A 27,840-nucleotide genomic window follows, 5' to 3' on the forward strand; every position below is an offset into this window, starting at 1 on the left:
TCAAAAGCTGATCAGTATTTCTTTAATGGGAAGCAAATAAATGCTTGTATTACACATTTTAATATGACATGCATTTACACATGAAAATTAGTAAAATTATTTTCATTGCGGTACGTGTTGATAGAACAGCCCCCACGATAAAGGAAAGTGTGGACGGACGTGTCGCATGTTCCGTACTCTGTCTGACAGCGAGTTTAATACACTGTCCTTGGAAATTAGAAACGAATTGAACAATAAATTAATCTGAGCAAATTTTACACGTGTGGGTGATTTCATTCTGTCGAAATTACGTGGAACTCCTCTGCTGAGGTCAGATACACACGGGAAAGTGTTCAGGCGGCTTCACGGAGTCCCGCCTCAGACTGGAAGCAGGTTCTAATTAGACGCTGAGAACAATTCGGGTCTCTGTGTGTAATTGATTGTGTTGATTGAGCGGTAGTGCGACCATGTGTGTGGTAGCATAGTCCTGCTAGTATAAAAACCTAGTCACCGCGTTCACACTTTATGCTCTCTTGCTTCAACACAGTTTGGTGGTTTATGTGTCTTACTTCTGTAGCAGTTTAGCGGGACGTCAATTTGGCAATGCGCTCGTTTCTCTTTGTGCTGTGCCTGTGCGCAGGGGCCGGGCTCCCCGCACTGATCTCCGCCGGGCAGGCTGGCTGGGACTCTCGGGAATTAGCGCTCCAGGCCGACCTCCCGGCTCCTGAAGACGCAGCCCAGTCGGAGGATTTGAACCTGGCAGATGCGCCCTCCGAAGACCTGTCTGCAAGCGAGAACGACTCGCAGTCCTTGGCTCACGACTTTCGCCGCCTTCCCGTGTCCAGAGACGCGTACTCGCCCTACTTCGACAAGGAGAAGATGAAGCCCGAAGCCGGCAGCCGCCCCTTACCCGCCTACATCAAGAGCGTCCTGTTTCCTCCCCAGCGAGGGCGGCAGCCGGCTCGCCCGGCCATCGGGGGCACCCGAGGAGTGGCTGTGTGGTGCGACTCCAGCAGGATGTACGTGAGGGTCAGTCGGCTCCTGTTCGGCTTCAGCTGTCGGCCATCGGAGGTGACCTTGGGCAACTGCAGCGTCAGCCGAACCACACGCCTTTACTTCTACTTCATCTACGGGCTTCACGAGTGCGGCACCGAGCGATCGGTAAGCGGGTCTTCATCTACAGGCAGTGTATCGATGTGAGCTGTAGGGCCAGTGTCGGGGTTGCCTTTCCTGGGAATATCCCTTCCTCTGTGACCCTGCAGGTTGTCCAGGGCCGCCTGGTGTACTCCAACACTCTCCGCTATGCCCCGCCCTCCTCCAGTGCACCTGTGCATCGCTTCATTCCCTTCTCTGTGCCGGTCAAGTGCTCCTACAACAGGTAGGCAGGGCTCTGCTGCTGCTGAGAAGCTGCTGGGAAAGTGTCCAGAAGCCCCTCATCCCCTCTGTCCTGCAGGTTCCACTACTCCTACAAGGTTGGCTATGTCCCCACGTGGGCCAGGAGAAGGACCTTCTTCAAGGACCTGAAGAACAAGCACAGCTTTGTGCTGCTCACCACCAACTGTAAGCTCCTTGAGCGAGTGGCTCCACCTGCCTGCAGGGGGTGCTGTGTGCAGGTGTAATGCTGCCTCTCTCTTTCTCCAGCCCACTGGGTCCGGCTCTCTCCTAAGGATGAGTACTTCCTGGGTCAGCCCATGTACTTCCAGGTCACTGCCTACTTTGCCACAGCGGAGCAGAGGCTGTACATTCACTTGTGTTACGTAACGGAGAAACCGGACCAGCACTCCCAGCCCCGTTTCCCCGTGATCGACAACTTGGGGTACGGCCCCTTCTGGGAGGAGAGGTGGACAGGAGCCCCGAGAGCCTGCAGGGGTTCATCCTTGTCCTTGTCCCCAGGTGCATGGTGGACAGCAAGGCAGATGGCTGCCTGTCCAGGTTTGTCCCCTCCAAGCAGAAGGATGTGCTCCGCTTCACAATTGATGCCTTCCTCTTCCAGAAGAAGCTGTCCAGGAAGGTACTGCTCTCAAAGGCTGCTCAGCCTTCCTGCTCTACTGATCCATGGTCTGCTTTTCCATCCATGATCTAGATGTGAACCAGATTGTGGCAGCTGTAGTGCCTAGAGCTGCCAGCTTGCCTTCACTGATGGCAGAAGTTCCTTCTCTGTCCCTCTATTGGCCTTGATCCCTTAATGCTGTGACCATCCCTCTTGCAGCATGAAGTGACTGAGCTGTACATGCACTGTGTCATGGCTGTGGCTCCTGCTAAAGCAACACCAGGGACCAAGTCCTGCACCTACAACAGGGAGGCAAAGAGGTACTTCTGCAAGGAGCCTGCTGAGGGTGCTCTGGGACATGCCAGGTGGGACCTCACCTGTCCTCCTCTCCTCCAGGTGGGAGGAGCTGTATGGTGACCATGAGGTCTGTGTCTGCTGTGAGTCCAGGTGTGCTGGCAGACAGAATGGAGGTGGGTCTGGTTCTCTATCCCTTGTTGATACATCTCTGCCCAACAGAGAACTATGAGGAATGATCCTTCCTGGGCAAAGTGGCTGTTTAGATGAGTAGCATCACTGTTGGTCTCCAGCTGAAGCAGATCCCTCGCTGCTGGGTGCTGCTTGTCCACAGGTACCAGGAGCCTGGTGACCAGCAGTCGGGTGGCTGTGGCACCAGTAGAAGCTCCTCTGGGTGTGGAATCTGCCTGGACTGAGGATGAGGAGGGAGACCCTCAGAGCTCCAGTGAAGATGCTGAGGGGGCTCCAGGGGACAGAGAGGCTGCAGGACAAGATGCTGAGAGCACCAGTGAGGATGTGGAGGGAGCAGAGGACTTTGGAGAATCATCACCCCCTCCCCTCCCCCTTTTCAGCTGGGGGGGCGGCTGGAGTAGTAAGTGGGGTAATGTACCTAGGTTCAGTTTAAGCACTAAGACATGAGGAGACTAAAGTAAGTCTTTTTATCAAAGACTGTAATATTTCTAATGACCAAAAGCACAGAAAGGTGACAACTTGTTCTGCCACTAGCAGTGACAGTTAATTGGGAAGTATGTATGCAGGAAAAAAGGGAGGGGTGGGTTCATAAGGCCAAAGCCATCACAAAAAATTAACCCACACCCTTCACTCTGTAGTTAATCTGATTTCTGAACAAAATTCTTTATGCACTTCTTCATCAAACCTAAAATAATGGGAGTTTTGGGGGAACATGACTGACTTGCTGCACTTATTTGGGCTTCAGGAACAATACAACAGCATGTTAAAAACAAAGCTTTTGCTGTTGGTCTCATATTTAAGGTGTTTTTGAGATTAAATGCTTTCTCAATTGACAGGAGCCACTTCCTTATTCAGAGGGTAGTGGGAGTCTGGAGCCTACCTGGGCATCCTGCAGGTTACAGGAGTAATCACAGACTGTACCCCGAGAGCCATTGTGATATACCTCAACCCTCCCAGAGCAGGCACCTCCTCCAGCTAACCTGAGGGACCAGTGGTCTAGAGAACAAAATAAAGCTGATTAACAGACAGAGACACTTAATTTTAATGTTTCTTTATTAGCCCTATACAATTTCTTGCATTAGGAATTCATCTTTTCACATACCGCAGCTTTTCTCTGTGAAGACACAGACGGGGAGCAAACCTTGGGGTCAGAGCACAGGGTCTGCCATTGTATAGCACCCTTGGAGCAGTTAGGGTTAAGGGTCGTGCTCAGGGGCCCAACAGAGTAGGATTCCTCTGCCAGCTGTGGGATCTGAACTGGCAACCTTCCAGTCACGGGGGCAGATCCTTAGTCACAGAGCCACCACTTTATGCTCCAGTCTATTTTCTTCCTTCCTGGCTTGAAACATCTATTAAACATCAATGCAGAATACAGCTAGGCTACTCTCTGGTTCAGTGCACTGACGCGATTGGTTATTATTTTTTTTTAAAGTGTATGTAGCCCCTATCTTATGTGGCGCATACCTGTGAAACAATTTAAGAACTGATTTACTTTATCAACTTATGGCCACATCCTGTAAACTCACTTGAACATGTTTCCTGGCCTGAGGCTGTGGAACAGGATTTGAGACTCCAAGGCACAGATGTCTTCTCTTCAGCTAAATGCAGTGGGGAAACTCCTCATTTGGAAGATGAAACAGCACCATCTGTCTGGCTGAGGTGAACTGCAGGGGTAGTGAGCTTCACGTGCGGAACTGCTGGCATGCTCCCCTGGGACAGAGTGACTGTTGGCACAAGGAGGATGCTGTGGTCACCTGTACAGGTGAGTGGGAGCAGCTGGAGGTCTCAGGGTGTTCAGGGCTGCTCTCACTACAGGAATACAGATGTAAATAATAATGAAGAAGCCAACACATATTCTGCCTATTAGAAAAACAATTAGTGTGAGCCCTGGCTATTAAATGCTCTATATTAATGTAGTGTGTATTTGTCTTGGCTATGACCTCTTTTGTGCTTTCTGAATCTCAACCATCCCTTTTCCTTTTTCTTCAGGTTTGGGATCTCAAAACCATCCAATGATGACGGGTAATGCAGTTGACAGAAGGGAATACGAGACGCTTCCATTCGTCTAAATGCTGCTGCTGATTCTCAGGAGTACTGCTGTCTATAAACCATGGCCTCTCTGTTTCATTTTTGTCAAGAAATACAGAAGAACTGCTGTGAATCTCCTCATCAAAATCATTTTATCTTGTATTACTGCTCTTCCTACTTCAACCAGCACTTCTTCCTTGAAGACGGGTAAAATCCCCAGTTTCTAGTCTCTGTACAGATGAACACAAGATTAAGACACAAGTTCATTTTCTGATCTGTCTCCTTGCTCAGGCAGCACCAGGACAACACCCCAGACAGGCTTGTCCATCTCACCCCTGGGGCTCTGCTCTTTGTAGTGCTTGCCCTGTTAGCGGGGCAGCTGATCCAGAACAGCAAGCTGAAGAAAGGTAGGGAGGGAATTCACCGTCCAAAAACTGTCCTCTAGTGGTCATTACTGTCACACAAAACTGATCTACATTGAACTTCAGGAAAACATTCTGCTCTAAATGATCAATTACATTCTGTCTAATTGAATGTGGATGTTGGATGTGAACAATTTTAATAGGGTGGAGAAAACCATCTTAAATTTAGGAAAGAGTATAAATAATTACAGATGAAGATCTGAAGAAATTTGCTGATTTATGTGATTATAAAATTTACTGTATATAGATGCAGCCATTCAAAACGAGCAGGCGATACCTCATTATTTTGCGGTGCGCTTGACGCAGCCTACCACGAGTTACCATAAATTCTCGTATAGTACCTCATAATACCACGTGGTACCTTAAGTAAAATAATAGTATCCGGAATTTCCACAAGGTGGAGCTAATAAAGCACAACCTCTCATGTTTGAGTTGTCGCCATCAAAGTCTTTAACGAAGATATTACTAATAGTATTAATCATGAATGACCTTGGACAAGCTGTAAACTCAAAGTATTGCCCTGGTCCACATTCTTTTTTTCGTTGACCGTCTTTGTAAAAGTAACACCACAGCGTTTCGCAATCACTCATTTGTTTCCAATCATGCAAAGTCAAATCTTTGAGAATTTCCGATTCACCATGCCTTTCGCATCACATGCTCATAAAAGAGATTGATTTAGGAACATAAACATATTACTGTATGCAAACTGTACTGTATACAGTATGTATATGTATATTTAATGTCTTAACTGTGCCCGTTTAAGTATTGAATATTTATATGGAATTTTACCACTGAAGGGAAATCTTGGTAGCTGAGCATAAAAAGAATAGGAGCATACTGCAACGCGTGTGAAGGCCATAAACGATATTAATTTTGGAACATAAACATACAGTATATATTTGATTAAAAGGGAATATAATATTGAATAGCGTATTTAAAGAAATTAATAATGATATAATTATATTCATGTACCGCAACACAAGAATAGTACACGCTGTACAATGTCTGCTGATACTGTTTCTCTAGGGCTTTTTCAACACACCTCATGCGACCTTGCCAGTGGTGCTGTGGGCTAGGTTACTGACTTGTACATCTCATGTAGGGTGTTTGAATCCAGCTACAACCATGACTTTTTTTTTTAACAAACATTTCTTTGAAAAAATAAAATGGTGTAGGGTTACTGTTTTGATTTAAGGACGATCTGTCAAAGTGCAATGAAATACAATGTTATTGTTGTTTTTATCCTGTAAAGCGTTTTGAGAAGCCACCTTTTAAAGGTGATATATAAAAGCGCCAATTCTTATGGAATGTGTTTTCTTTCTTTTTTCAGCGTGGAATAAACCTATTACTTGATTCTTATGGATGCCCGGTTCCGCCGGGGATTCAATTTTTTTTTAAAATTTTTGTAATCGCGTATCTGAGGAAATAGCAGTATAACCTTATTCATGCACAAACAGGGGCATATTACATTATTAATTGGGGTGTTTCCTCTTGCCAGAAAACTCTAAATTGCATTTTGAGTGCGGTTTTTGACTTTTTTTTAAATTGCAACCCATAAATAAAGCTGATACTGTTTAGACTTTTAATTATTTTAAACTGTATTACAGCAGCACAATGCAATGTAAATTGCAAAAATGCACTTGGAATCTGTCCAAGCCCTACTCTGTCAGGCATTTTCTTTTACTGTAAAGGACACAAAAACTCCCTTGCTTTTAACAGAGCGTTTCATAATTTCCAACTACAAAAATTATTTAAACTGCGACACTTATCATCCAACCAGAGCTCGAAATATCACAAGGATCCTCAAGAGCACAGCAAAGACTGTATTAAAAGTATACTAGTGACAAACTAGTATACTTTAGATCTTTTTTTTCTGAACCGGGGAAAATCTGATCACACATTTCCTGGCGTATTGTGTTTTAAATAAAATAGGAGTCTTTCCCCGGTATAAGCTCATCGGTATGGTGTAAGTTTTATCTGTACCATACCATACAGTATATAGGTACAGAATTCAAGCTGCACTACTGTATCGCTTTGGTAAGGAGACGGACAATGGCCAAAATCACGAAGACTCTCTCACACCAAATAATGAAGATGAAAAGAAACGGGAAGTCAACACGGGACATTGTACAGCATTTGGCTTCGATGGACATCTTCGTTTGTGAAAGCACAGTGAGACGACATCATAAAGCGGAGAGGAGGCAAAGAGAATCTAAACTGAGGACGATTCAAAGGTAAATAACTTTCTAAAAATACCTTTCTTGCATGTAAATACAACTACGCACATTATTTTTAAAACTAACTGTTGATCTCTTTTTTTTCAAGTCCTATTGTGCGAGCTATCGACAAGCTGACTGATGAAAATGATGAGCTGCCGGCGATGCAAGTCCAAAGACGGCTATGGGCTGACCTCGGTGCGAACATTAGCCCGACATCGATAAGAAGAGTACGCAGCAGGCTTGGATGGAGATACAGAAAAACCAACACATGCCCCATGATAAGGCTAAAAAACAAAGAGGAAAGACTCAAGCAAGTGCTCCAATGGATTGAACAGGGGGAGGCATTTCAGGATGTACTTTGCGTGATGTACACAGGCATTCACGACAGCAACATACGAAATGTTTGCACGTACTGTATAGTTAAGTTATTACTTGGTTTTCAAAGTGCAATGAAATACCATATTGTTGTTGCTGCTGTTCTGGTTGTTTTTATCCCGTAAAGCATTTTGAGAAGCCACCTTTAAAGGCGATATATACTGTAAAACCGCTGATTCTTATGGAATGTGTTCCGCAGGAGATTCAAATTTTTATTTATTTTTTAATCGCGTATCTAAGGAAATCTCAGTATAACTTTGTTCATGAACAAACAGTGGCATGTTATATTATCATTAGTTTTTTTAACAAGGCTCACCAGCTAATGTGAATCGAAACCTGTCTTGCTAGCTTTTAAAGGGAAGAAGGTGACTATTCATAGTTATCAAAAATGACTTAGAATCGATCATGTTGCAATATTTTGAAATATAAAAGTCAATTGATTGTCCATAATATCGCTATTCTATTTTTTCGAAGAAATGTTTGTTAAAAGAAAAGTCCAGCACCAGCTAGATTCAAACACACAACCTGTGCATTGTTAGTTACGCACCTAGACCAGTATGCTACAAGACAAATTGCATGAACAGGGAGGCGAAACAGCCCTACACAGCCCTGTCGCAGTACACGAATATAATTATACCGTTATTAAATTCTTTAGATACGTGATTCCATATTATATTCCCTATTAATCAAATTCTAAAAGTATGCTTGTTGACTCCGGTATCACGTTAGTTAAAGACTTAGATGCTTAGAATGTTTAGGGAGAAATGGAATACTGGTGTGTATTTTTTTCTTTAAAGTACCAAGACCAGCTATATACTGTATGTTTATGTTCTAAAATTAATATCGTTTATGGCCTTCACACGCGTTACAGTATGCTCCTATTCTATGCTCAGCTACTAAGATTTCCCTTCAGTGGTAAAATTCAATATCTACAACGGGCACAGTAAAGACGTTTACAGTAAGTCTTTCTACAACAGACCAACGGAACACGAGTGCCCTGTCGGTCAACCAATCACGGACCGCGTCATATTGCGTCATGATACGCGATACCGCAGCCAATTACCTGCGGTACGTGTCTGTACCGCACACTTTGAATGGCTGCATCTGTACGTCTTTTGCCCACTGGGAAAACTACAGCAGCAGGAGTAACAATAATGACAACAACATGTTTGGAGTTCGGCATTTCATTTATTCTGCGGAAACATCGTATCGGAATGAACTGCCTGAGATAAAAGAGTAATTGCGGCTTCAGATCGTTTTTACAGAGCATTGCGTTGTTCTGTTCATGCTGACTACACGCTTTACATTTGTCATTTACTGCAAGCGTTGCTTTTCCAGGTTTTTCTGAAATTCCTCGCATTTGAGCCAGCACTAAAATATTTCATTCCCGTCGCTGAATACATCGTGAAAACGGTATTTGCAATGGAATGCTGCCACACATGAAACCTTTTTGTTATTCGGTTCTGAAGTTTGAAAATGAAAATAAAACGGGGGTCACTTCATAGGCTTGAAAGAAGTCCAAGCAGCATAAAAACCCGCGAATTCTCACAAAGGCTGCACCTTTCTTCTGCTGCTGTTATAAATCAGCCTTAAACATTTGAATGCATACCTTACTACTGCTCATCACATTCACGTGTTTACTAAGCTTTTTTCTGTCCGTTATGTTTTTGCTAAGCAGTTTCTCCGTTTTCCTCGTACTGTGATTGTCAGCGAGCACAACAAGACTGAAACAGTGTAAAGGCAGGTAAAAAAGACAGGGTAAAACGCCTGATTGTCGGGAGTGGGATTTGAACCCATGCCTCTATTTGGAGAGCGAAACACAAAGCTTATAAGACACGAAGCTGTGAATTTGCTGTTTTAAACTGCTCGACTATCCTGAAAAAATGTGTGCTGATTGCACCAGTCGCATGCAATTTTCCGTAACTTTAGGATGATTGATACGAATGGACGAACACGATTTGTGGCGTTTAGCATGACATGGAAAACGGTACCGGAGCATTCGGGTCCGGAATACCAGACTCAGAAACAGTTTTTACCCCCGCACTATCAAACTATTAAACTCCCAGCCTTTCTCACTCTCTCCTCACCTCTCACCTATGATCTGAGCCTCACAGTGCCTTCTTTCTTACCAAAAACCCAGACACACTGAAAATCTACCTCTACCATACATGTCAAAAGCTCACTCCCCATCATTTCTATCCCTTTATTTCATTCTTTTGATGCATGGTTTTGCACATAACCTGTTACATTTTTGTTGTTTTGCACACTGCCTGTTGTTGTTTTTTGCACATTGGTTGTTGTCTCTGTCTTTCTTTTGTTATACAATTGTATTGTTGTTGTGTTTTTTTCTTTGTACTACTTATGTCCGAGAGCTAGCTAAATAGCATTTCGTTATACCATATACCTGTGTATGAGTATAATGACAATAAACTTGAACTTGAACTTGACATAGTCTTGCAGGCAGTATATTATTTTATCGTTTACTTGTTTAAAAAAACACGGTCTTCTCGTTCCTAAGTCAGATTTTTAGTGATTTCGAACGTTACTTCCAACCTGGACTGACAGCTCACCCGATTTGTTTGTGATCAGACCGTGGAGTGGGGGGCTGTACCAAGCGCACGTTCCTTTCCAATGCTGAGGCGATCATTCGGAAGATGGGTGTGAAGAGAGACAAGCTTTGTCGACTAAAAAACAAGGCAGGATATGCAAGAATACTAATCACTGGCTGCAGTTATGCTCTCTTACTATTGAGACTCCTACATATGGAGTTTTTGAAGACTTTAAAACCAAAGGAAAGCGGAGACAAATAAAACAGGCACGGGAGAGGCTTGAACACACAATCTTCGGTTTCCGAGACCAACACCTTACCACTTGTCCACCACGCCTTCAAGTAAATATGGGAATAATGTTGTTCAAATTATTTTTTTCTGAATCTGGTTTACATCGCCTGGAGGCAGCAACAACAATAAAAGGGATACTTAACAAGGCGATACACTGTAGCAGTGTGACTCCAACAGATGCTCCTGAAGAGCCTGGAGGTTTAAGCCAGCTCCTTAGAGCGCTTGGCCGCGTTGTTCTCAACAGCAGCTCTTCACCTTTTGTTGTTTGACGTAGTTGTTTTATAAAGCGTGGAAACGACCTCAACTTTGGCATCTCTGGCTATAGTTCTTCTGTAGAGCAGGCTTTCACACCTCTGCTTAAGTGCCCTTGAAGTCATTTTATTTTTACAGGAAGACGCATTCCCTAACGATCTCTCCTGTTTTAGAAATGCTTCATAAGGCGTGTTTGATTCAGGACAAACAGTATACTAATTGTACAATGCAGATTTATGCGGCATTCGTACTGGATTTGAGTGGGATTCTGAAATACTTCTTGCAAAGGTATTCAGACTTTCTTGAACCTATAATAAAAACACAGACCTGAAACTCCCTAGCTTCCAATCTCTGATGTTGCTGTCCTTAAACTCGGACGTGATGTTCTGCAGACGTGTGCATAATGTCCTGTTTTCTTACAGTGTAGACATCTTGCTGTTCACGCTCCGCATTCATCTGCTTTGTGCATTGTTAGTCCGCACCTGTAACATGTAATGTCAGCCGTCCCCTGTTCTTCTATATCTCTTGCATGACTGCGTCCTGCTGTTGGGCTTTTGGTTGTAAAGTTTGAGCGAACGCCCCGTTCAGTGTCACTTTGTCACTGTGGTCAGAAAGCATTCTTGATTCTGCTTGAGCATGAATTCGTGAATTCTAGCGACTGTAAGAGCTCTTTCTAAAGTCAGCCCTTCCTCCTGCAGCAATTTATAGTCTCTTATGTGCACATTTTTCCACAAGTTGATATCTTAACATGTCAGTTTCCAATACTCCAAAGTCACAAGATTTAGCCAGTTCTCTTAGTGCAGTCACAAAAGCAACAACAGATTCATCCTGAGACTAAGTTCTCTGCCTAAATTTATGCCGTTCCAAAACCACTTTTCTCCGCGGTGTAAAGTAAGCGTCTAAGGCAGCTACAGTCTGTTCATATGTACCTTTTTCTCCAGGGAGGTTGGCGAAAATCCGCTGCACGGGAGCCCCGATACAGTGCAGTAGTGTAGCCCGTCTTACGGCATCCTGAGCTTCTGTAGATCCACTGGCTATTTAAAATAATCTGTACGACTCCATCCATATCTTGTATTCCTTATTCAAATACGGAGCTCCGAGGTTCAGTAGAAGCGGTTGAAAAAGTTGGGCCTAAGCAATCCTTCTCGGCGTGGCTGCCATATCTTCCATGGCGCAAGCTAAACGAAAAGTCCGAAAATTCAGAAGTTCGTTTCTACCAGCAAGAGAACTAAAATCTGCAGTGTTCTGCTCGCTTTGAGTCCGTCAACCACTCATCTCTCGTCACCATAAATGTTGTGTATCTTAATAAAGAGACGTTTTTATATTTTAACTATTTTGTTAACTACACAGATCACGCCCTTACACCATATATTCCCACCTTCTACTCTCTCGTTCTGTTGTCTAGCGATGTCTACTCACTATACTGTAACGCAACGGGGGCTCAGGCAGGCGCCCTTGCCGCATCTGGTCGGCCCCATCCCGACTGGAGGCTCGAACCCGGGACTTCCGCGTCTCTCTGCAGCGACCTAGCCCCGTGAGCTAAAGAGAGATCTCTCTACAGCCCAGTAGCTGTAGTCCTGCTATCACAGGGAAGGGCGGTGACGTCACCCGCTCTGGTACGCTGGCTCTTACACACAGTGCTTGTCGGCCGTAAGCGTTACAATACTACATTTAGCATGACTTCTTGTTGCAGTTGAGCTCAAAGCTGGAGATGATCTCCATATTCTACCGCCGTAACTAGTCCGAAACGTAGTACACAGTACACACTTTTTAAGTGAACTCAGGTTGTTAAAAAATTAAACCAGCGCCCTGTCACAGAAACGTACCCCAGTCTCCCGCGCAACAAGCGGGGGTACTCAGCACTATACTAACGAGGAGCACTTGTCTGGAGCTGAGCGTCAGCTCTGTTTACTGTCAGCAGTCATTTCCTCATTTCTAAAGACTTTTTCACTTGCTCTCAGCTTTTAAAGACGGTCATAAACGCTCAAGAAGTAATTCATGTCAGTTTGAAGTCTGTTTCTGTTGTCTCAGCTCTTGATAAAGAAAAGCCGTGCGTGGGAGACTCCCTCTCTGAAGAAGTTTGCCGTCACCCTGCGAGGGAGAAGAGCCATCAATCACTGAGGCAACCACTGACACAGTTAACATTAAACACGTGAAATGCGAGATGTTGTGATTTTTTTCCCGCTTAAGGCTTCTATCGTTTCTACTCTAACGAGAAAGACCTCTTTATTAGAAGTGAGATTTTAACAAACGTCTCCAGGGTTAACTGCGACCTGAACGCAACGCCTTAGACCACCAGCCATCTTGCCTGTGGTACTTAGAGCAGCGCTCAATAAAAATGATCAGAACCCGAAAGCGCTTCTTATGCGGATCAGTATATTCCGATACCACTGGTTCTGCAGAAGAAATAAGAAAAGCCGAACTCAAAGCAGTGTGTTGCCATTACGGGTACTCTGTCTGCAGCTGCTTTAAGATCTACTCACACCGTGTTGCCATTAAGGCTACCTAGTTAAAAAAAAAAACTTATCGTCATCTTTTTGAACGTGATTATTAGACACCCGTTAAATCTCCACCGAGGTTTCTTGAGAGATCGTTCAGCGAGCAAGTAATAAAAAACTACGTCGCTTTCAACCTCTGCTGTCACTGTAAACTCGGACGTGATGTTCTGCAGATGTGCAGTGTGCCTTTCCTCTTGTCGTATTCAAGAGTACTCACTGTGTGAGCTCCTCACTGCGTGTTCTGTACTCTACTGTGATTTAATTTAGATGAGTACGTGGAGTAGAGTGACAAGATCTACTTGAACATTTTCGGTTTGTGAAATGAAAAACTAAATACACTACTGTAAATACAAGTAATGGACATTTAAAATAACCACAGTACAGCTAGAAGAGTGAAAGATAAGAGACTATTTAGAATGACATTCACAATAGACTTAAGGACAGCACAACCGCCCGAACAGGGACTTGAACCCTGGGCCCTCAGATTAAAAGTCTGATGCTCTACCGACTGAGCTATCCGGGCTCTGAAAGAAAGTCGACACTGTCGGGATCCTCGCAAGTCACGTGTCTCTTGTGCCGAAGAGCAGTCATACCTGACCCGTCTGGAATGACCACTGACAGACTTTATCCAGAAGCCACGGCACCACTTCCAGTAGAATGAGAGAGAAATACAGCATGACATGGGTAGTTAAGGGGCTCCCACAATCCATCTTTCCTCACATTACTGATTTTTTTCAATAGCATTTTGACCTTTTTTCACATTCAGATTTTTTTCACATTTAATAAAATCTTTTAATCAACAACATTAAAAAGAAAACAAATGGAACATTTTTTGGAACAATAATTAAAAAAAAAACTTTCAATGCCTTGGTTGTATGCGTTTATTAAGGGAGTTGCAACAGTGCTGAAATGTAAAGAGCATTTCTGTAGAGAAAATGGCATTTTTTCTGCCTTAAGCTTAGGGAGAATGTCTTTTAGAAATTCTATTTTATAACACCTTGCACAGCCTCCCGGCAGACTAACAAATATTTTTTTTGAGAAATTGGCTCACACACCGGAAGACACTAACGTTTATTTACGTTAGAGTATGTGAATAACAGTTTAACCGAAAAAGTTTGTAATTGTGATTTTGTTAAAATTCAATAAATCGTCTATCATCAGTAAGTAATTATTAAGAAAGTGTTTTATTTCATAAATTATAAGACAATTTAGAGAGTTTATAGGTCATAAACGTCGGTTATGTTCTTTTAACTCTAGCATTCAGGATCCAAACCCAGGTGCGGACGGTTGTGTTTCTTGAATCTCTTGTAATCATCAAAAGTCGATGTGTCGTCCTTCAGTACTTTCTCGAGTTGTGCCATGGATATTTTATACGATCAATACTTGTCATGCTCTTTTGCATTTTCATTAACAAACGGAAAAAGTTCAAAGTGTGTTTATGGCTGCGCTTCACATCTACACGAGAGCAGTACAGGACAGTGCGGAGTTCAGAAGGAGGATTCGCTCGCTGAATGATCTCTCAAGAAATCCCGGGTAAGATTCAAGAGGTGTTTTCTGCAACAGCCACGGCAAGTGTGAAGCAATCTCTGGATTTCCTGAATTTGAACTAAATTATTAGGGTTAGGGTTAGTTCAAATAATTTAGGATTTAACAGAACTAAATGAGGTACATTTAAAACAGCAGCGCAACTCTGCAGCACGTCGAGTGTGCCTGCATTTAGTTGTGTAAACCTGGCTCTCTCTGAACACAAGGAAAGAGTTCTCACTCAACAGAAGATTGCAATGTGAGTACTGTAATATAAAGCACCTGGAGATGCCAGGGATTGAACCCGGGACCTCATACATGCAAAGCATGCGCTCTACCACTGAGCTACATCCCCAATGAAAAACATAAAGGAACAGACTTAGAGATGTGCAGATGCTCACTGATCACAATCCACCACTCACGAAGAATGCCTGCAGTTTCCCACTTTCGCGTTTCTTCTACTACAGAATAAATTCATGGGAATGAAGAAATAAGGAAGGAAAAATAATCGCATTGAAGCTTCAAGAGACTGGGCACAAATTAATCTATTATTTTTGTATCCAGTCACACGTGCGACGGTGGTTAATTCCCAGACGGGGGAGTGCTTTTTTTCTACCTCCTTACTCGACTGTCTTTCAATTCTGTTTTATTTGAAAGCTTTTTGCATCTTTTAAGTGCTCTTGATTAAACTATGCATAGAAAAACAGCACTACTGATGATTTTCATGGACCGATGCACACTTGTTCTGTACAACTCGAGTGATAAAGCCCTGTCTGCAAATATTGTAGAAGAACATAAAAGGGTGAAACAACGCCCCAACCACAGGAATGGTAACAAGCAGGATCGTGTTCTTATTTGATAAGTCCTTTTGAGATGTCTTGTCAATGCACAAAGGCGTTAGAGCTGAATAATTTACTTTTAGTGGTGTTTTTAAACAAAGATGGAACATGTTATTTCTATACCAGGAACAAAGGAGCTGACTTTAACTTTAAGAGGCAAAAACGACACCTTATCAAAGCTAATATCAATTAAAATGACATCACAACAAAAGAGTGGAGCCTTGAGTGAATAAAATTAGTTTTCATTGGACGTCTGTGTCTCCATAACTTTGTAGGTGAGAGAGAGGATTGTGATAATTTGCAGGTGCTTCTCGGAAGTGCGTTGGTGGTACAGGCGCCTTCCAAATAATTGAGTCGGGTTTGAATCCCAGCCAGTACAAACCCAAATCTTTTCAAGATAATTTGTGGTCCGCTAACACATCTTTTGAAACACTACAACAGGTAACACCCCGTGTGAAACATCATGAACATTTGTTAAAGCCTGAGTTGTACATACTCTAACGTAAATAAACGTTAGTGTCTTCCGGTGTGTGAGCCAATTTCTCCAAAAAAATATTTATTAGTCTGCCGGGAGGCTGTGCAAGGTGTTAAGAAATAGAATTTCTAAAAGACAGGCTCCCTATAACATCAAGGCAGAAAAAATGCTGTTTTCTCTACAGAAATGCTCTTTAAATTTCAGCACTGTTGCAGCTCCCTTTATAAAGGGTGTGCAAACGTATACAACCAAGGCATTGAAAGATTTTTTTAATTATTGTTCCAAAAAATGTTCCATTTGTTTTCTTTTTAATGTTGTTGATAAAAAGATTTTATTAAATGTGAAAAAAATCTGAATGTGAAAAAAAATCAGTAATGTGAGGAAAGATGGATTGTGGGAGCCCCTTAACTACCCATGTCATGCTGTATTTCTCACTCATTCTACTGGGAGTGGTGCCGTCGCTTCTGGATAAAGTCTGTCGGTGGTCATTCCAGACGGGTCAGGTATGACTGCTCTTCGGCACAAGAGACAGGTTAATTGCGAGGATCCCGACAGTGTCGATCTTCTTTCAGAGCCCGGATAGCTCAGTCGGTAGAGCATCAGACTTTTAATCTGAGGGCCCAGGGTTCAAGTCCCTGTTCGGGCGGTTGTGCTGTTCTTAAGTCTGTTGTGAAAGTCATTCTAAATAGTCTTTCATCTTTCACTCTTCTAGCTGTACTGTGGTTATTTTAAATGTCCATTACTTGTATTTACAGTAGTGCATTTAGTGTTTCATTTCACAAACCGAAAATGTTCAAGTAGATCTTGTCACTCTACTCCACGTGGTTTTATGAGGCGTGGAAACGACCGCAACTTCATTTCTGAGATGCTTTCTCTCACGTGGTGAAATCTCGACCTCTTTGGCATCTCTGGCTATAGTTCTTCTGTAGAGCACCTCTGCTTATAGTGCCCTTGAAGTCATTTTATTTTTACAGGAAGACGCATTCCCTAACGATCTCTCCTGTTTTAGAAATGCTTCATAAGGCGTGTTTGATTCAAGGGACAAACAGTATACTAATTGTACAATGCAGATCTATGCAGCATTCGTACTGGATTTGACTGGGATTCTGAAATACTTCTTGAAAAGGTATTCAGATTTTTTTGAACCTATAATAAAAACACAGACCTGAAACTCCCTAGCTTCCAATCCTTTACTCTTCCTTTACTCTCGTAGTTTTCAAAACGACCTCCGTTGTCGGGCGCAGTTAAAGTGGAACTGGCCTGACTGCACAGGAAAGTACGGAATGATAAAATGTTTCTACGGCTCAAAATGTCCCTTTAGACCCTCATCATGTCTCTGCTAGGAACGGGTAGGTAGAGAGGTTTAACAGATGCTCATGATGTTTCACACGGGGTGTTACCTGTTGCAGTGTTTCAAAAGATGTGTTAGCGGACCAGAGATTATCTTGAAAAGATTTGGGTTTGCACTGGCTGGGATTCAAACCTGACTCAATTATTTGGAAGGCGCCTGTACCACCAACGCACTTCCGAGAAGCACCTGCAAATTATCACACTCCTCTCTTGCACCTACAAAGTTATGGAGACACAGACGTCCAATGAAAGCTCAAGGCTCCACTCAAGGCTTTATTCACTCAAGGCTCCACTCTTTTGTTGTGATGTCATTTTAATTAATATTAGCTTTGATAAGGTGTCATTTTTGCCTCTTAAAGGTAAAGTCTGCTCCTTTCTTTCTGGTATAGAAAGAACGTGTTCCATCTTTGTTTAAAAATACCACTAAAAGTAAATTATTCAGCTCTACCGCCTGTGTGCATTGACAAGACATCTCAAAAGGACATATTAAATAAGAACACGATCCTTCCTGTTACCATTCCTGTGGTTGGGGCGTTGTTTCACCCTTTTACGTTAAATCATCAGTACTGCTGTTTTTCTATGCATAGTTTAATCAAGAGCACTTAAAAGATGCAAAAAGCTTTCAAATAAAATAGAATTGAAAGACAGTCGAGTAAGGAGGTAGAAAAAAAGCACTCCCCCGTCTGGGAATCAACCACCATCGCCCATGTAACTGGATACAAAAATAACAGATTAATTTGTGCCCAGTCTCTTGAAGCTTCGATGCGATTATTTTTCCTTCCTTATTTCTTCATTCCTATGAATTTACTCTGTAGTAGAAGAAACGCGAAAGTGGGAAACTGCAGGCATTCTTCGTGAGTGGTGTGATCAGTGAGCCTTTGCACATCTCTAAGTCTGTTCCATAAACTTCGGCATCGGGGATGTAGCTCAGTGGTAGAGCGCATGCTTCGCATGTATGAGGTCCTGGGTTCGATCCCTGGTATCTCCAGGTGCTTTATGTTATAGTACTCACATCGCAATCTTCTGTTGAGTGAGAACTCTTTGCTCGTGTTCAGAGAGACCCAGGTTTACAAAATTAAATGCAGGCACACTCGACGTGCTGCAGAGTTGCTCTGCTGTTTTAAATGTACCTCATTTAGTTCTGTTAAATCCTAAATTATTTGAACTAATAATTTAGTTCAAATTCAGGAAATCCTGAGATTGCTTCACACTTGTCGTGGCTGTTGCAGAAAACACCTGTTGAATCTCACCCGGGATTTCCTGAGAGATCATTCAGCGAGCGAATCCTCCTTCTGAACTCCGCACTAAACTGAAAGCTTCACGAATTCCTCACTGCGTGTCCTGTGCTGTTACAAGTGCTCTCGTGTAGATGTGTAGAAGCACAGCCATAAACACACTTAGAATTTTTTCCGTTTGTTAAGGAAAATGCAAAAGAGCATGACAAGTATTGATCGTATAAAATATCCATGGCACAACTGGAGAAAGTACTGAAGGACTACACATCGACTTTTGATGATTACAACAGATTCAAGAAACACAACCGTCCGCAGCTGGGTTTGGATCCTGAACGCTAGAGTTAAAAGAACATAAGCGACGGATATGACCTATAAACTCTCTGAATTGTCTTATAGTTTATGAAATAAAACAATTTCTTAATAAATTCTAACTGTTGATAGACAATTTATTGAATTTTAACAAAATCACAATTACAAACTTTTTCGGTTAAACTGTTATTCACATACTCTAACGTAAATAAACGTTAGTGTCTTCCGGTGTGTGAGCCAATTTCTCCAAAAAATATGTTAGTCTGTCGGGAGGCTGTGCAAGGTGTTAAGAAATAGAATTTCGAAAAGACAGGCTCCCTAAGCTTAACATCAAGGCTGTTTTCTCTACAGAAATGCTCTTTAAATTTCAGCACTGTTGCAACTCCCTTTATAAAGGGTGTGTACACGTATACAACCAAGGCATTTAAAGTTTTTTTTTTAATTATTGTTCCAAAAAATGTTCCATTTGTTTTCTTTTTAATGTTGTTGATTAAAAGATTTTATTAAATGTGAAAAAAATCTGAATGTGAAAAAAGGTCAAAATGCTATTGAAAAAAAATCAGTAATGTGAGGAAAGATGGATTGTGGGAGCCCCTTAACTACCCATGTCATGCTGTATTTCTCACTCATTCTACTGGGAGTGGTGCCGTCGCTTCTGGATAAAGTCTGTCAGTGGTCATTCCAGACGGGTCAGGTATGACTCCTCTTCGGCACAAGAGACACGTGACTTGCGAGGATCCCAACAGTGTTGAATTTCATTCAGAGCCCGGATAGCTCAGTCGGTAGAGCATCAGACTTTTAATCTGAGGGCCCAGGGTTCAAGTCCCTGTTCGGGCGGTTGTGCTGTCCTTAAGTCTGTTGTGAATATCATTCTAAAAAGTATTTTATCTTTCACTCTTCTAGCTGTACTGTGGTTATTTTAAATGTCCATTACTTGTATTCACAGTAGTGTATTTAGTGTTTCATTTCACAAACCGAAAATGTTCAAGTAGATCTTGTCACTCTACTCCACGTAATCATCTAAATTAAATCACAGTAGAGTACAGCTCACACAGTGAGTACTCTTGAATACGACAAGAGGAAAGGCACACTGCACATCATCACGTCCAAGTTTACAGTGACAGCAGAGGTTGGAAGCGAAGTAGTTTTTTTATTACTTGCTCGCTGAACGATCTCTCAAGAAACCTCGGTTGAGATTTAATGGGTGTCTAATAATCACGTTCAAAAAGGTGACGATAAGTTTTTTTTTAACTAGGTAGCCTTAATGGCAACACGGTGTGAGTAGATCTTAAAGCAGCTGCAGACAGAGTACCCGTAATGGCAACACATTTCTGCTTTGAGTTCGGCTTTTCTTATTTCTTCTGCAGAACCAGTGGTATCGGAATATACTGATCCGCATAAGAAGCGCTTTCGGGTTCTGATCATTTTTATTGAGCGCTGCTCTAAACTTTACATTTGCTCGGGCTAGTTTTCCCCATGGAAAAAAAAGACATATCCCTAATTACATGATTTCACTTTTTTTCTCATCAACGAGTAGAAAGAAATAAAATATATACTTCATTATAAGTACCACAGGCAAGATGGCTGGTGGTCTAAGGCGTTGCGTTCAGGTCGCAGTTAACCCTGGAGACGTTTGTTAAAATCTCACTTCTATTAAAGAGGTCTTTCTCGTTAGAGTAGAAACGATAGAAGCCTTAAGCGGGAAAAAAATCACAACATCTCGCATTTCACGTGTTTAATGTTAACTGTCTCAGTGGTTGCCTCGGTGATTGATGGCTCTTCTCCCTCGCAGGGTGACGGCAAACTTCTTCAGAGAGGGACTCTCCTACGCACGGCTTTTCTTTATCAAGAGCTGAGACAACAGAAACAGACTTCAAACTGACATGAATTACTTCTTGAGCGTTTATGACCGTCTTTAAAAGCTGAGAGCAGGTGAAAAAGTATTTAGAAATGAGGAAATGACTGCTGACAGTAAACAGAGCTGACGCTCAGCTGCAGACGAGCGCTCCTCGTTAGTATAGTGCTGAGTACCCCCGCTTGTTGCGCGGGAGACTGGGGTACGTTTCTGTGACAGGGCGCTGGTTTAATTTTTTAACAACCTGACTTCACTTAAAAAGTGTGTACTATGTACTACGTTTCGGACTAGTTACTGCGGTAGAATATGGACCTGATCTGTGTAGTTAACAACATAGTTAAAATAATATAAAAACGTCTCTTTATTAAAATACACAACATTTATAGCGACGAGAGATGAGTGGTTGACGGACTCAAAGCGAGCAGAACACTGCAGATTTTAGTTCTCTTGCTGGTAGAAACGAACTTTTGAATTTTCGGACTTTTCGTTTAGCTTGCGCCATGGAAGATATGGCAGCCGCGCCGAGAAGCTTTGCTTATGCCCAGCTTTTTCCACCGCTTCTACTGAACCTCGGAGCTCCGGATTTGTATACGGAATACAAGATATGGATGGAGTCGTACAGATTTTTTTTAAATAGCCAGTGGATCTACAGAAGCTCAGGATGCCGTGAGACGTGCTACATTACTGCACTGTATCGGGGCTTCCGTGCAGCGGATTTTCGCCAACCTCCCTGGAGAAAAAGACTGTAGCTGCCTTAGACGCTTCCTTTACACCGCGGAGAAATGTGGTTTTGGAACGGCATAAATTTAGGCAGAGAACTTAGTCTCAGGACGAATCTGTTGATGCTTTTGTGACTGCACTAAGAGAACTGGCTAAATCTTGTGACTTTGAAGTATTGGAAACTGACATGTTAAGAGATCAGCTTGTGGAAACATGTGCACATAAGAGACTATAAATTGCTGCAGGAGGAAGGGTTGACTTTAAAAAGAGCTCTTACAGTCGCTAGAATTCATGAAGCAGCTCAAGCAGAATCAAGAATGCTTTCTGACCACAGTGACAAAGTGACACTGAACGGGGCGCTCGCTCAAACTTTACAAACAAAAGCCGAGCAGCAGGACGCAGTCATTCTAGAGAAATAGAAGAACAGGGGATGGCTGACATTACATGTTACAGGTTCGGACTAATAACGCACAAAGCAGATGAATGCGGAGCGTGAACAGCAAAATGTCTACACTGCAAGAAAACAGGACATTGTGCACATGTCTGCAGAACATCACGTCCGAGTTTAAGGACAAGTATCTCTTTTATTGTTGTTGCTGCCTCCCGTTTACATTTGGCGATGTAAACCGGATTCAGAAAAAAATAATTCGAACAACCTTATTCCCACGCTTACGCGAAGGCGCGGTGGCCAAGTGGTAAGGCGTCGGTTTCGTAAACCGAATAGTGTGGGTTCAAACCCCACCCGTGCCTGTTTCATTTGTCACCGCTTTCCTTTAGTTTCAAAGTCTTAAAAAAACTCGCAATGTAGGGATCTCAATAGTAAGAGAGCATAACTGTCGCCAGTGATTGGTATTCTTGCATACCCTGCCTTGTTTTTTAGTCGACAAAGCTTATCTCTCTTCACACCCATCTTCCGAATGATCGCCTCAGCATTGGGAAGGAACGTGCGCTTGGTATAGCCCCCGACTCCATGGTCTGATCACAAACAGATCGGGTGAGCTGTCAGTCCAGGTTGGAAGTAACGTTCGAAAGCACTAAAAATCTGACTTAGGAACGAGAAGACCATGCTTTTTTATACGAGTAAACGATAAAATAATATACTGCCTGCAAGACTATGTCAAGTTCAAGTTCAAGTTTATTGTCATTATACTCATACACAGGTATATGGTATAACGAAATGCTATTTAGCTAGCTCTCGGACATAAGTAGTACTAAGAAAAAAACACAACAATACAATTGTATAACAAAAGAAAGACTGAGACGACAGCCGATGTGCAAAAAACAACAACAGGCAGTGTGCAAAACAACAAAAATGTAACAGGTTATGTGCAAAAACACGCATCAAAAGAATGAAATAAAGGGATAGAAATGATGGGGAGTGAGCTTTTGACATGTATGGTAGAGGTAGATTTTCAATGTGTGTTTGGGTGTTTGGTAAGAAAGAAGGCACTGTGAGGTTCAGATCATAGGTGAGAGGTGAGGAGAGAGTGAGAGAGGCTGGGAGTTTAATAGTTTGATAGTGCGGGGATAAAAACTGTTTCTGAGTCTGGTAGTCCGGACCCGAATGCTCCGGTACTGTTTTCCATGTCATGCTAAACGCCACAAATTGTGTTCGTCCAGTCGTATCAATCGCCCTAAAGTTACGGAAAATCGCATGCGACTGGTGCAATTAGCACACATTTTTTCAGGATAGTCGAGCAGTTTAAAACAGCAAATTCACAGTTTCTTATAAGCTTTGTGTTTCACTCTCCAAATAGAGGCATGGGTTCAAATCCCACTCCCGACAGTCAGGCGTTTTACCCTGTCTTTTTTACCTGCCTTTACACTGTTTCAGTCTTGTTGTGCTCGCTGACAATCACAGTACGAGGAAATCGGAGAAACTGCTTAGCAAAAACATAACGGACAACAAAAAAGCTTCGTAAATACGTGAATGTGATTAGCAACAGTAAGGTATGCATTCAAATGTTTAAGGCTGATTTATAAAAGCAGCAGAAGAAAGGTGCAGCCTTTGTGAGAATTCGCGGGTTTTTATGCTGCTTGGACTTCTTTCAAGCCTATGAGGTGACCCCCGTTTTATTTTCATTTTCAAACTTCAGAACCGAATAACGAAAAGGTTTCATGTGTGACAGCATTCCGTTGCAAATACCGTTTCCACGATGTATTCAGCGACGGGAATGAAATATTTTAGTGCTGGCTCAAATGCGAGGAATTTCAGAAAAACCTAGAAAAGCAGTAAATGACAAATTCAAAGTGTGTAATCAGCATGAACAGAACAACGCAATGCTCTGTAAAAACGACCTGAAGCCGCAATTACTCTTTTATCTCGGACAGTTAATTCTGATACGATGTTTCCGCAGAATAAATGAAATGCCGAACTCCAAACATGTTGTTGCCATTATTATTACTCCTGCTGCTGTAGTTTTAAGCTTTAATCAGAGGGTATGTAATGTTGTAAAGGGGCTGGACTACTATGTTCAGTCCAAATTCCATTATGTGAATTTATGCTTTTTTAATATAAGCATTAACAATACAATGCGTGCTCAAAAACCGTTACTTATTAGCTTAAGAAGCGGCAGTGTTTTGACAAAGTGTGGTATTCGAACAGAAAATGCTGAAGTGTTTAATACTTGCTTGTGAGCAGATCTCCCTCGATTTAGACAAACTCTTGTTCGGCCAATGATTTCAGATCAAAATCTGAATCAAGTGGAAAGAAAGCTGAATTACGCTGGGTACTGGGTATCACTGTTACGCCATCAGGTCATGCTAGGAGGATTGGGGGGATGAAATTGACACAGAGGGACCCAATGTGGGGGCTGAACCCACAGTTCTGAGATTAAGAGATTCATGCTCTATGGACTGCGCCTATATAACTCTTGTGCTACAGCAGTAATGTTTCTGGGTGTGGATGAACATGACATAATAGACTGACAGCAGGAACACGTGGCCCACAGGCAGTGACACTATCGCTATATTTGGCTGCAGTATATTGTGTTGAGAGCAGCAATAACTTTCCTGCAGAGATGGGAGTGCCTTTAATAAAGCTCTTTCAATCAGACAGAATAACAGGAACTGACCTAAAGTTTCGGCTGTGGATCCATCTCCACATGGGGAAAAGAGACAGTAAAATAGCGATGAAGAAACAGAAAGATTTGTGCTCGCTGCAAAGTAGGAAAGAGGTGGTCAGACACATAAAACAGCTTGGTGATAATTTGCAGCGACAGTTTTATGTTATTTAGTACACGGATTTCCTTAAGATGTGTAATTTGTATGTTGGTTGTATGGGAACAGTTTCTTCTCAAGTCCTGTCAATTGACAGTGGAGAGCTAGCTGGTGCACATCTTCAAGAAGATTCTCTTTAAGGCAATTACAATTTTCTCGAACAAATCTGTGTCATATATTTTTTAAATAGTTTAGCTAATGAGCAACGAGAGTATAAATGAATTCTCCCACCCTCCATTCGAAGATAAAACTCCATGTCGAAGTCTAAGTTTCCTTGAAGCTTCTGATGTTCGTCATTATTGGACATTCCCGGTGATATTGACTAAGGAGCTCAATTTTGACGTGTCGTAGTTCAACATGTGCAAAACACTCGTATCCCCTGCAAATATCGGCAAGGTCAGTGATATTCTCAATAATTTGTGCCATTGCAATTCGTGCAATTCATGCCATACTTTTTCGAAATGTATTCTGACATGCCAGGATCAGAGGGTCATATTTAAAAAACTGGTGCATTAAAATTTCTTGTACTTCAGGATTTTGATAGTCTGTTACATTGTCTTTCACACGGCGGTGTCAGAACTGTGAGACATTTTCATAATCGGGGGGAAGGCCGTAGCAATAAGCAGAAAGTGCAATCATCTTTTCCCAGTGTAAGTCTGTGTTGTGGTGAGTTTTTAAAATTGGTTTGCGATTTTCTGAAATATTTCCATACAAAAATATAATTTGGACAGTCGCTATTTGGATATCCCCTTTCAGTGAAGATGTCTACAGTATTCCAGCCGGATTAGTACTGATTGAAGAGAGCCATCTACAGGCGAAAGGTGACATAACATCACAGCAGCACCATTTAAGGTGGAACGAAAAACACGCATAAGAAGCTGGTGAATAAGAAGCTACTGTAACTTCAGCCTCGTAGCAGACCCTGGGAGGCACGCTCAAAATAATCATCTTTCCCAGTACTTCAGAGTCATATTTAGATCGCTTTACTGCAATTTTATTTGATTGATGGGAGATGTGAAGCCATCGAGCCTGTACTGTGCTTTCACGTTGAAATTGAAGCCATTTCTCCTGCTTTCTCTCAGTGTCCGGGCAGCAATTGCGTGTAAAGGAGGCGACTTGAAAATGAAACGTGTAATCACCTTACAGAGGGTCTTCACGACGGGGTGCGTCAGCTAGTTCTCCATTATTGTCAGTTTACTGGACTTCTGAAGAAACCTATCTACAACGAAGATACAAACTGCACAGTTTAAGGCACATGAAGAGAAATCTGTTTGCTGATTGACTCAAAAAATGACGATACAAATAATCTGCCAGGCTGATTTACTTGTCCGACCACCTCCCTCCGTCCCCCTTTGCTGTTAGCACAATTCTTTCAGTTTCTTTTCTTGTATTTTCCTTGCTATTTTAGTGTTCCCCATGTATAGATGGATCCACAACCAAAACCGGTTTCACCCTGTGTTTCTGCATACCTTGCACAGTTCCAGTGGCGCAATCGGTCCGTGTTTGGTACTTATACAGTAGTGCACAGCGGAGTCATGCCGAGGTTGTGAGTTCAAGCCTCACCTAGAGCTTTAGCTACTGAAAGCAACTGTTAAGTTTAGATACTATCAGGTATCTGATGAAGATAAATTAACATCAAACGAAGAAGTGAAGATTTACTTCGAGTCACAATCAAATAAGGCTCCACAGCTGAAACATTGTGTTTCCTTCTCTTTTCAGCATGGAATAAACCTTGACTTTTTCCTTTGAAGCCCATACATGCTGACGCAGCTTCCTACTTAAATTACCATCAGCTGTGTATCTCCAGCTGACCTGTACACAAATATATGAGAGAGGTCTACTGAGACGAGAGGAGCACTGAAGACTTGAAAAAGCTCTCGCATTAGACTCTGTGTTTTTGTTGTTCCCCAGATTTGTTTTTAATGTTCTTTTTCTTTTGAAGTTGTTGCGTTTGGTTTTTTTTTTTCGTAGTTGTTAGACAACTATCGGGATTTACCTAGGTTCCTGGAAGGCTTCTTGTTTTGTGTTTGTTGTATTTTCGGGTTACAGCAATTGTTTTTTTCTATTGATAGGACCCCACGCATTACTATGGGAGTAGTTAACATTAGTTCTTACATTGTACAGTACCTGAAATTACCACATAAACTACTACTCTGTTTCCTTTTTTTTGACAGGCACAAGTGAAGTTTGTTTTTCCTTGCTGCTGATTGGTAGCTACAATGGGTCAATTGCAATAAACTTATATTCAATAAACTCCGTTGAAATTTGTCAGCAACTCTGTACTAAACCTGTTCTCAATTGCAACAAACCTAAAATAACAGCTGCTGCCCGTTAGATGTTACTGCATTAGGAGTCTAGCTTAAACCACCTCTTCATAGGTTTTAAGCAACTCAGTAGCGGACTAAGCAGAACAATTGATCACATTAGAACTGTCTTGAATGTAATGGAAATAATGTACTCATTAAGTAACAAGGTTATGCACCACTTGCTTGAAAATTATTATTATATTTAACTAAAATTGCTTTCCAGACACCACAAATATTCACAATGAATGTTATCATTACACGTATTTATTAATAAAAGTGTTATTTATTAATAATTAAGTTCCATGTATATCTTTATTAGTAGCTGTAAACAAGTAATGCATATACAGTCTTTATTATAGTTAGTTTTCAGTTATCCTGTGGAGGGAAGAGAATGGAAAATAAGGAAATAAAAATTTAAAGGGCTTTTAAGTCTTCAATGTGTTCTGTCATAGCTGTGTGCTGTCATATCTGGGTGTTAATTTAGTATATTTGTTGTATTATTTATTGTGATTTGACACTACACTTGTGTTTCTCAGGAGAAAGCAGTAATAATTTTTTTTAGTTTTTTGAGGGTACAGAAAATTGTATTGTACGGCCAAATGTAAGGTTACATTAAGAAACCCTTATCGTTACCTTTTGCAACGTTATTTATTTAAGACGGTTCTTCAGAATAGTGTCCCTTACGTATCTGTGACTGTGGTCCAACAATAACGGTGCTGAAATAGCCGGAATGTGTGGGAAGAAGATGGAGATGGAACAGGAGGCTTATTCAGTCGATAGAAAGGTTGTGTGGGACTGAACACACTACGGTTATGGTATTGGGTTTAAGAGCATTACGATCCTACAGTCTCCTGATCCGTAATCAGATGCGTTATCCAATGCACCACTGGCCCTTGTACCGCATTCCTCAAGTGCACCA

General features: G+C 42.1%; 2 protein-coding genes, 2 long non-coding RNA genes and 6 other non-coding genes across 10 annotated transcripts; 8 read left to right on the plus strand and 2 right to left on the minus strand.

Annotated features, from left to right (window-relative positions):
• Window positions 1-524: 524 nt before the first annotated feature.
• On the plus strand, window positions 525-1,627 carry LOC138243203 (uncharacterized). Its single transcript, XM_069198722.1, has 3 exons — window positions 525-1,140; window positions 1,242-1,357; window positions 1,433-1,627. The coding sequence occupies exons 1-3, from the start codon at window positions 583-585 to the stop codon at window positions 1,596-1,598; spliced, it is 840 nt and encodes a 279-aa protein (XP_069054823.1). The 5' UTR covers window positions 525-582; the 3' UTR covers window positions 1,599-1,627.
• Window positions 1,628-1,670: 43 nt separating this feature from the next.
• LOC138242653 (zona pellucida sperm-binding protein 3-like) lies at window positions 1,671-2,685 on the plus strand. Its single transcript, XM_069198206.1, has 6 exons — window positions 1,671-1,795; window positions 1,873-1,990; window positions 2,189-2,289; window positions 2,366-2,439; window positions 2,598-2,621; window positions 2,681-2,685. Exons 1-6 carry the CDS (start codon window positions 1,671-1,673, stop codon window positions 2,683-2,685), a joined length of 447 nt encoding a protein of 148 aa, XP_069054307.1.
• Window positions 2,686-2,704: 19 nt separating this feature from the next.
• On the plus strand, window positions 2,705-3,487 carry LOC138243329 (uncharacterized). Its single transcript, XR_011192107.1, has 2 exons — window positions 2,705-2,855; window positions 3,292-3,487. It is a non-coding gene; the product is annotated as an uncharacterized lncRNA (long non-coding RNA).
• A 525-nt stretch (window positions 3,488-4,012) lies between these two features.
• On the plus strand, window positions 4,013-4,733 carry LOC138242401 (uncharacterized). Its single transcript, XR_011191553.1, has 2 exons — window positions 4,013-4,217; window positions 4,445-4,733. It is a non-coding gene; the product is annotated as an uncharacterized lncRNA (long non-coding RNA).
• An 8,806-nt stretch (window positions 4,734-13,539) lies between these two features.
• Window positions 13,540-13,612, minus strand: trnak-uuu (transfer RNA lysine (anticodon UUU)). The gene has a single exon. It is a non-coding gene; the product is annotated as a tRNA-Lys (tRNA).
• A 1,284-nt stretch (window positions 13,613-14,896) lies between these two features.
• Window positions 14,897-14,968, minus strand: trnaa-ugc (transfer RNA alanine (anticodon UGC)). Its single transcript has one exon. It is a non-coding gene; the product is annotated as a tRNA-Ala (tRNA).
• Window positions 14,969-16,500: 1,532 nt separating this feature from the next.
• Window positions 16,501-16,573, plus strand: trnak-uuu (transfer RNA lysine (anticodon UUU)). The gene has a single exon. It is a non-coding gene; the product is annotated as a tRNA-Lys (tRNA).
• Window positions 16,574-18,193: 1,620 nt separating this feature from the next.
• On the plus strand, window positions 18,194-18,265 carry trnaa-cgc (transfer RNA alanine (anticodon CGC)). Its single transcript has one exon. It is a non-coding gene; the product is annotated as a tRNA-Ala (tRNA).
• A 1,320-nt stretch (window positions 18,266-19,585) lies between these two features.
• Window positions 19,586-19,658, plus strand: trnak-uuu (transfer RNA lysine (anticodon UUU)). The gene has a single exon. It is a non-coding gene; the product is annotated as a tRNA-Lys (tRNA).
• A 2,416-nt stretch (window positions 19,659-22,074) lies between these two features.
• On the plus strand, window positions 22,075-22,146 carry trnat-cgu (transfer RNA threonine (anticodon CGU)). The gene has a single exon. It is a non-coding gene; the product is annotated as a tRNA-Thr (tRNA).
• The last annotated feature ends 5,694 nt before the right edge of the window (window positions 22,147-27,840 follow it).

This window comes from Lepisosteus oculatus, chromosome 14, assembly GCF_040954835.1.
Source record: "Lepisosteus oculatus isolate fLepOcu1 chromosome 14, fLepOcu1.hap2, whole genome shotgun sequence".
Lineage (NCBI taxonomy): Eukaryota > Metazoa > Chordata > Actinopteri > Semionotiformes > Lepisosteidae > Lepisosteus > Lepisosteus oculatus.

What these genes read in the sequence shown, in the direction of transcription:
- LOC138242653 (XM_069198206.1), top strand. Translation starts at nt 1,671, where the DNA reads ATGTACTTCCAGGTCACTGCCTACTTTGCCACAGCGGAGCAGAGGCTG. An exon ending in AGAAGAAGCTGTCCAGGAAG is followed by an intron (nt 1,991 to 2,188) that starts GTACTGCTCTCA and finishes TCCCTCTTGCAG; the next exon opens with CATGAAGTGACTGAGCTGTA. An exon ending in TGCTGGCAGACAGAATGGAG is followed by an intron (nt 2,440 to 2,597) that starts GTGGGTCTGGTT and finishes GCTTGTCCACAG; the next exon opens with GTACCAGGAGCCTGGTGACC.
- LOC138243203 (XM_069198722.1), top strand. Translation starts at nt 583, where the DNA reads ATGCGCTCGTTTCTCTTTGTGCTGTGCCTGTGCGCAGGGGCCGGGCTC. An exon ending in AGTGCGGCACCGAGCGATCG is followed by an intron (nt 1,141 to 1,241) that starts GTAAGCGGGTCT and finishes GTGACCCTGCAG; the next exon opens with GTTGTCCAGGGCCGCCTGGT. An exon ending in GTCAAGTGCTCCTACAACAG is followed by an intron (nt 1,358 to 1,432) that starts GTAGGCAGGGCT and finishes TCTGTCCTGCAG; the next exon opens with GTTCCACTACTCCTACAAGG.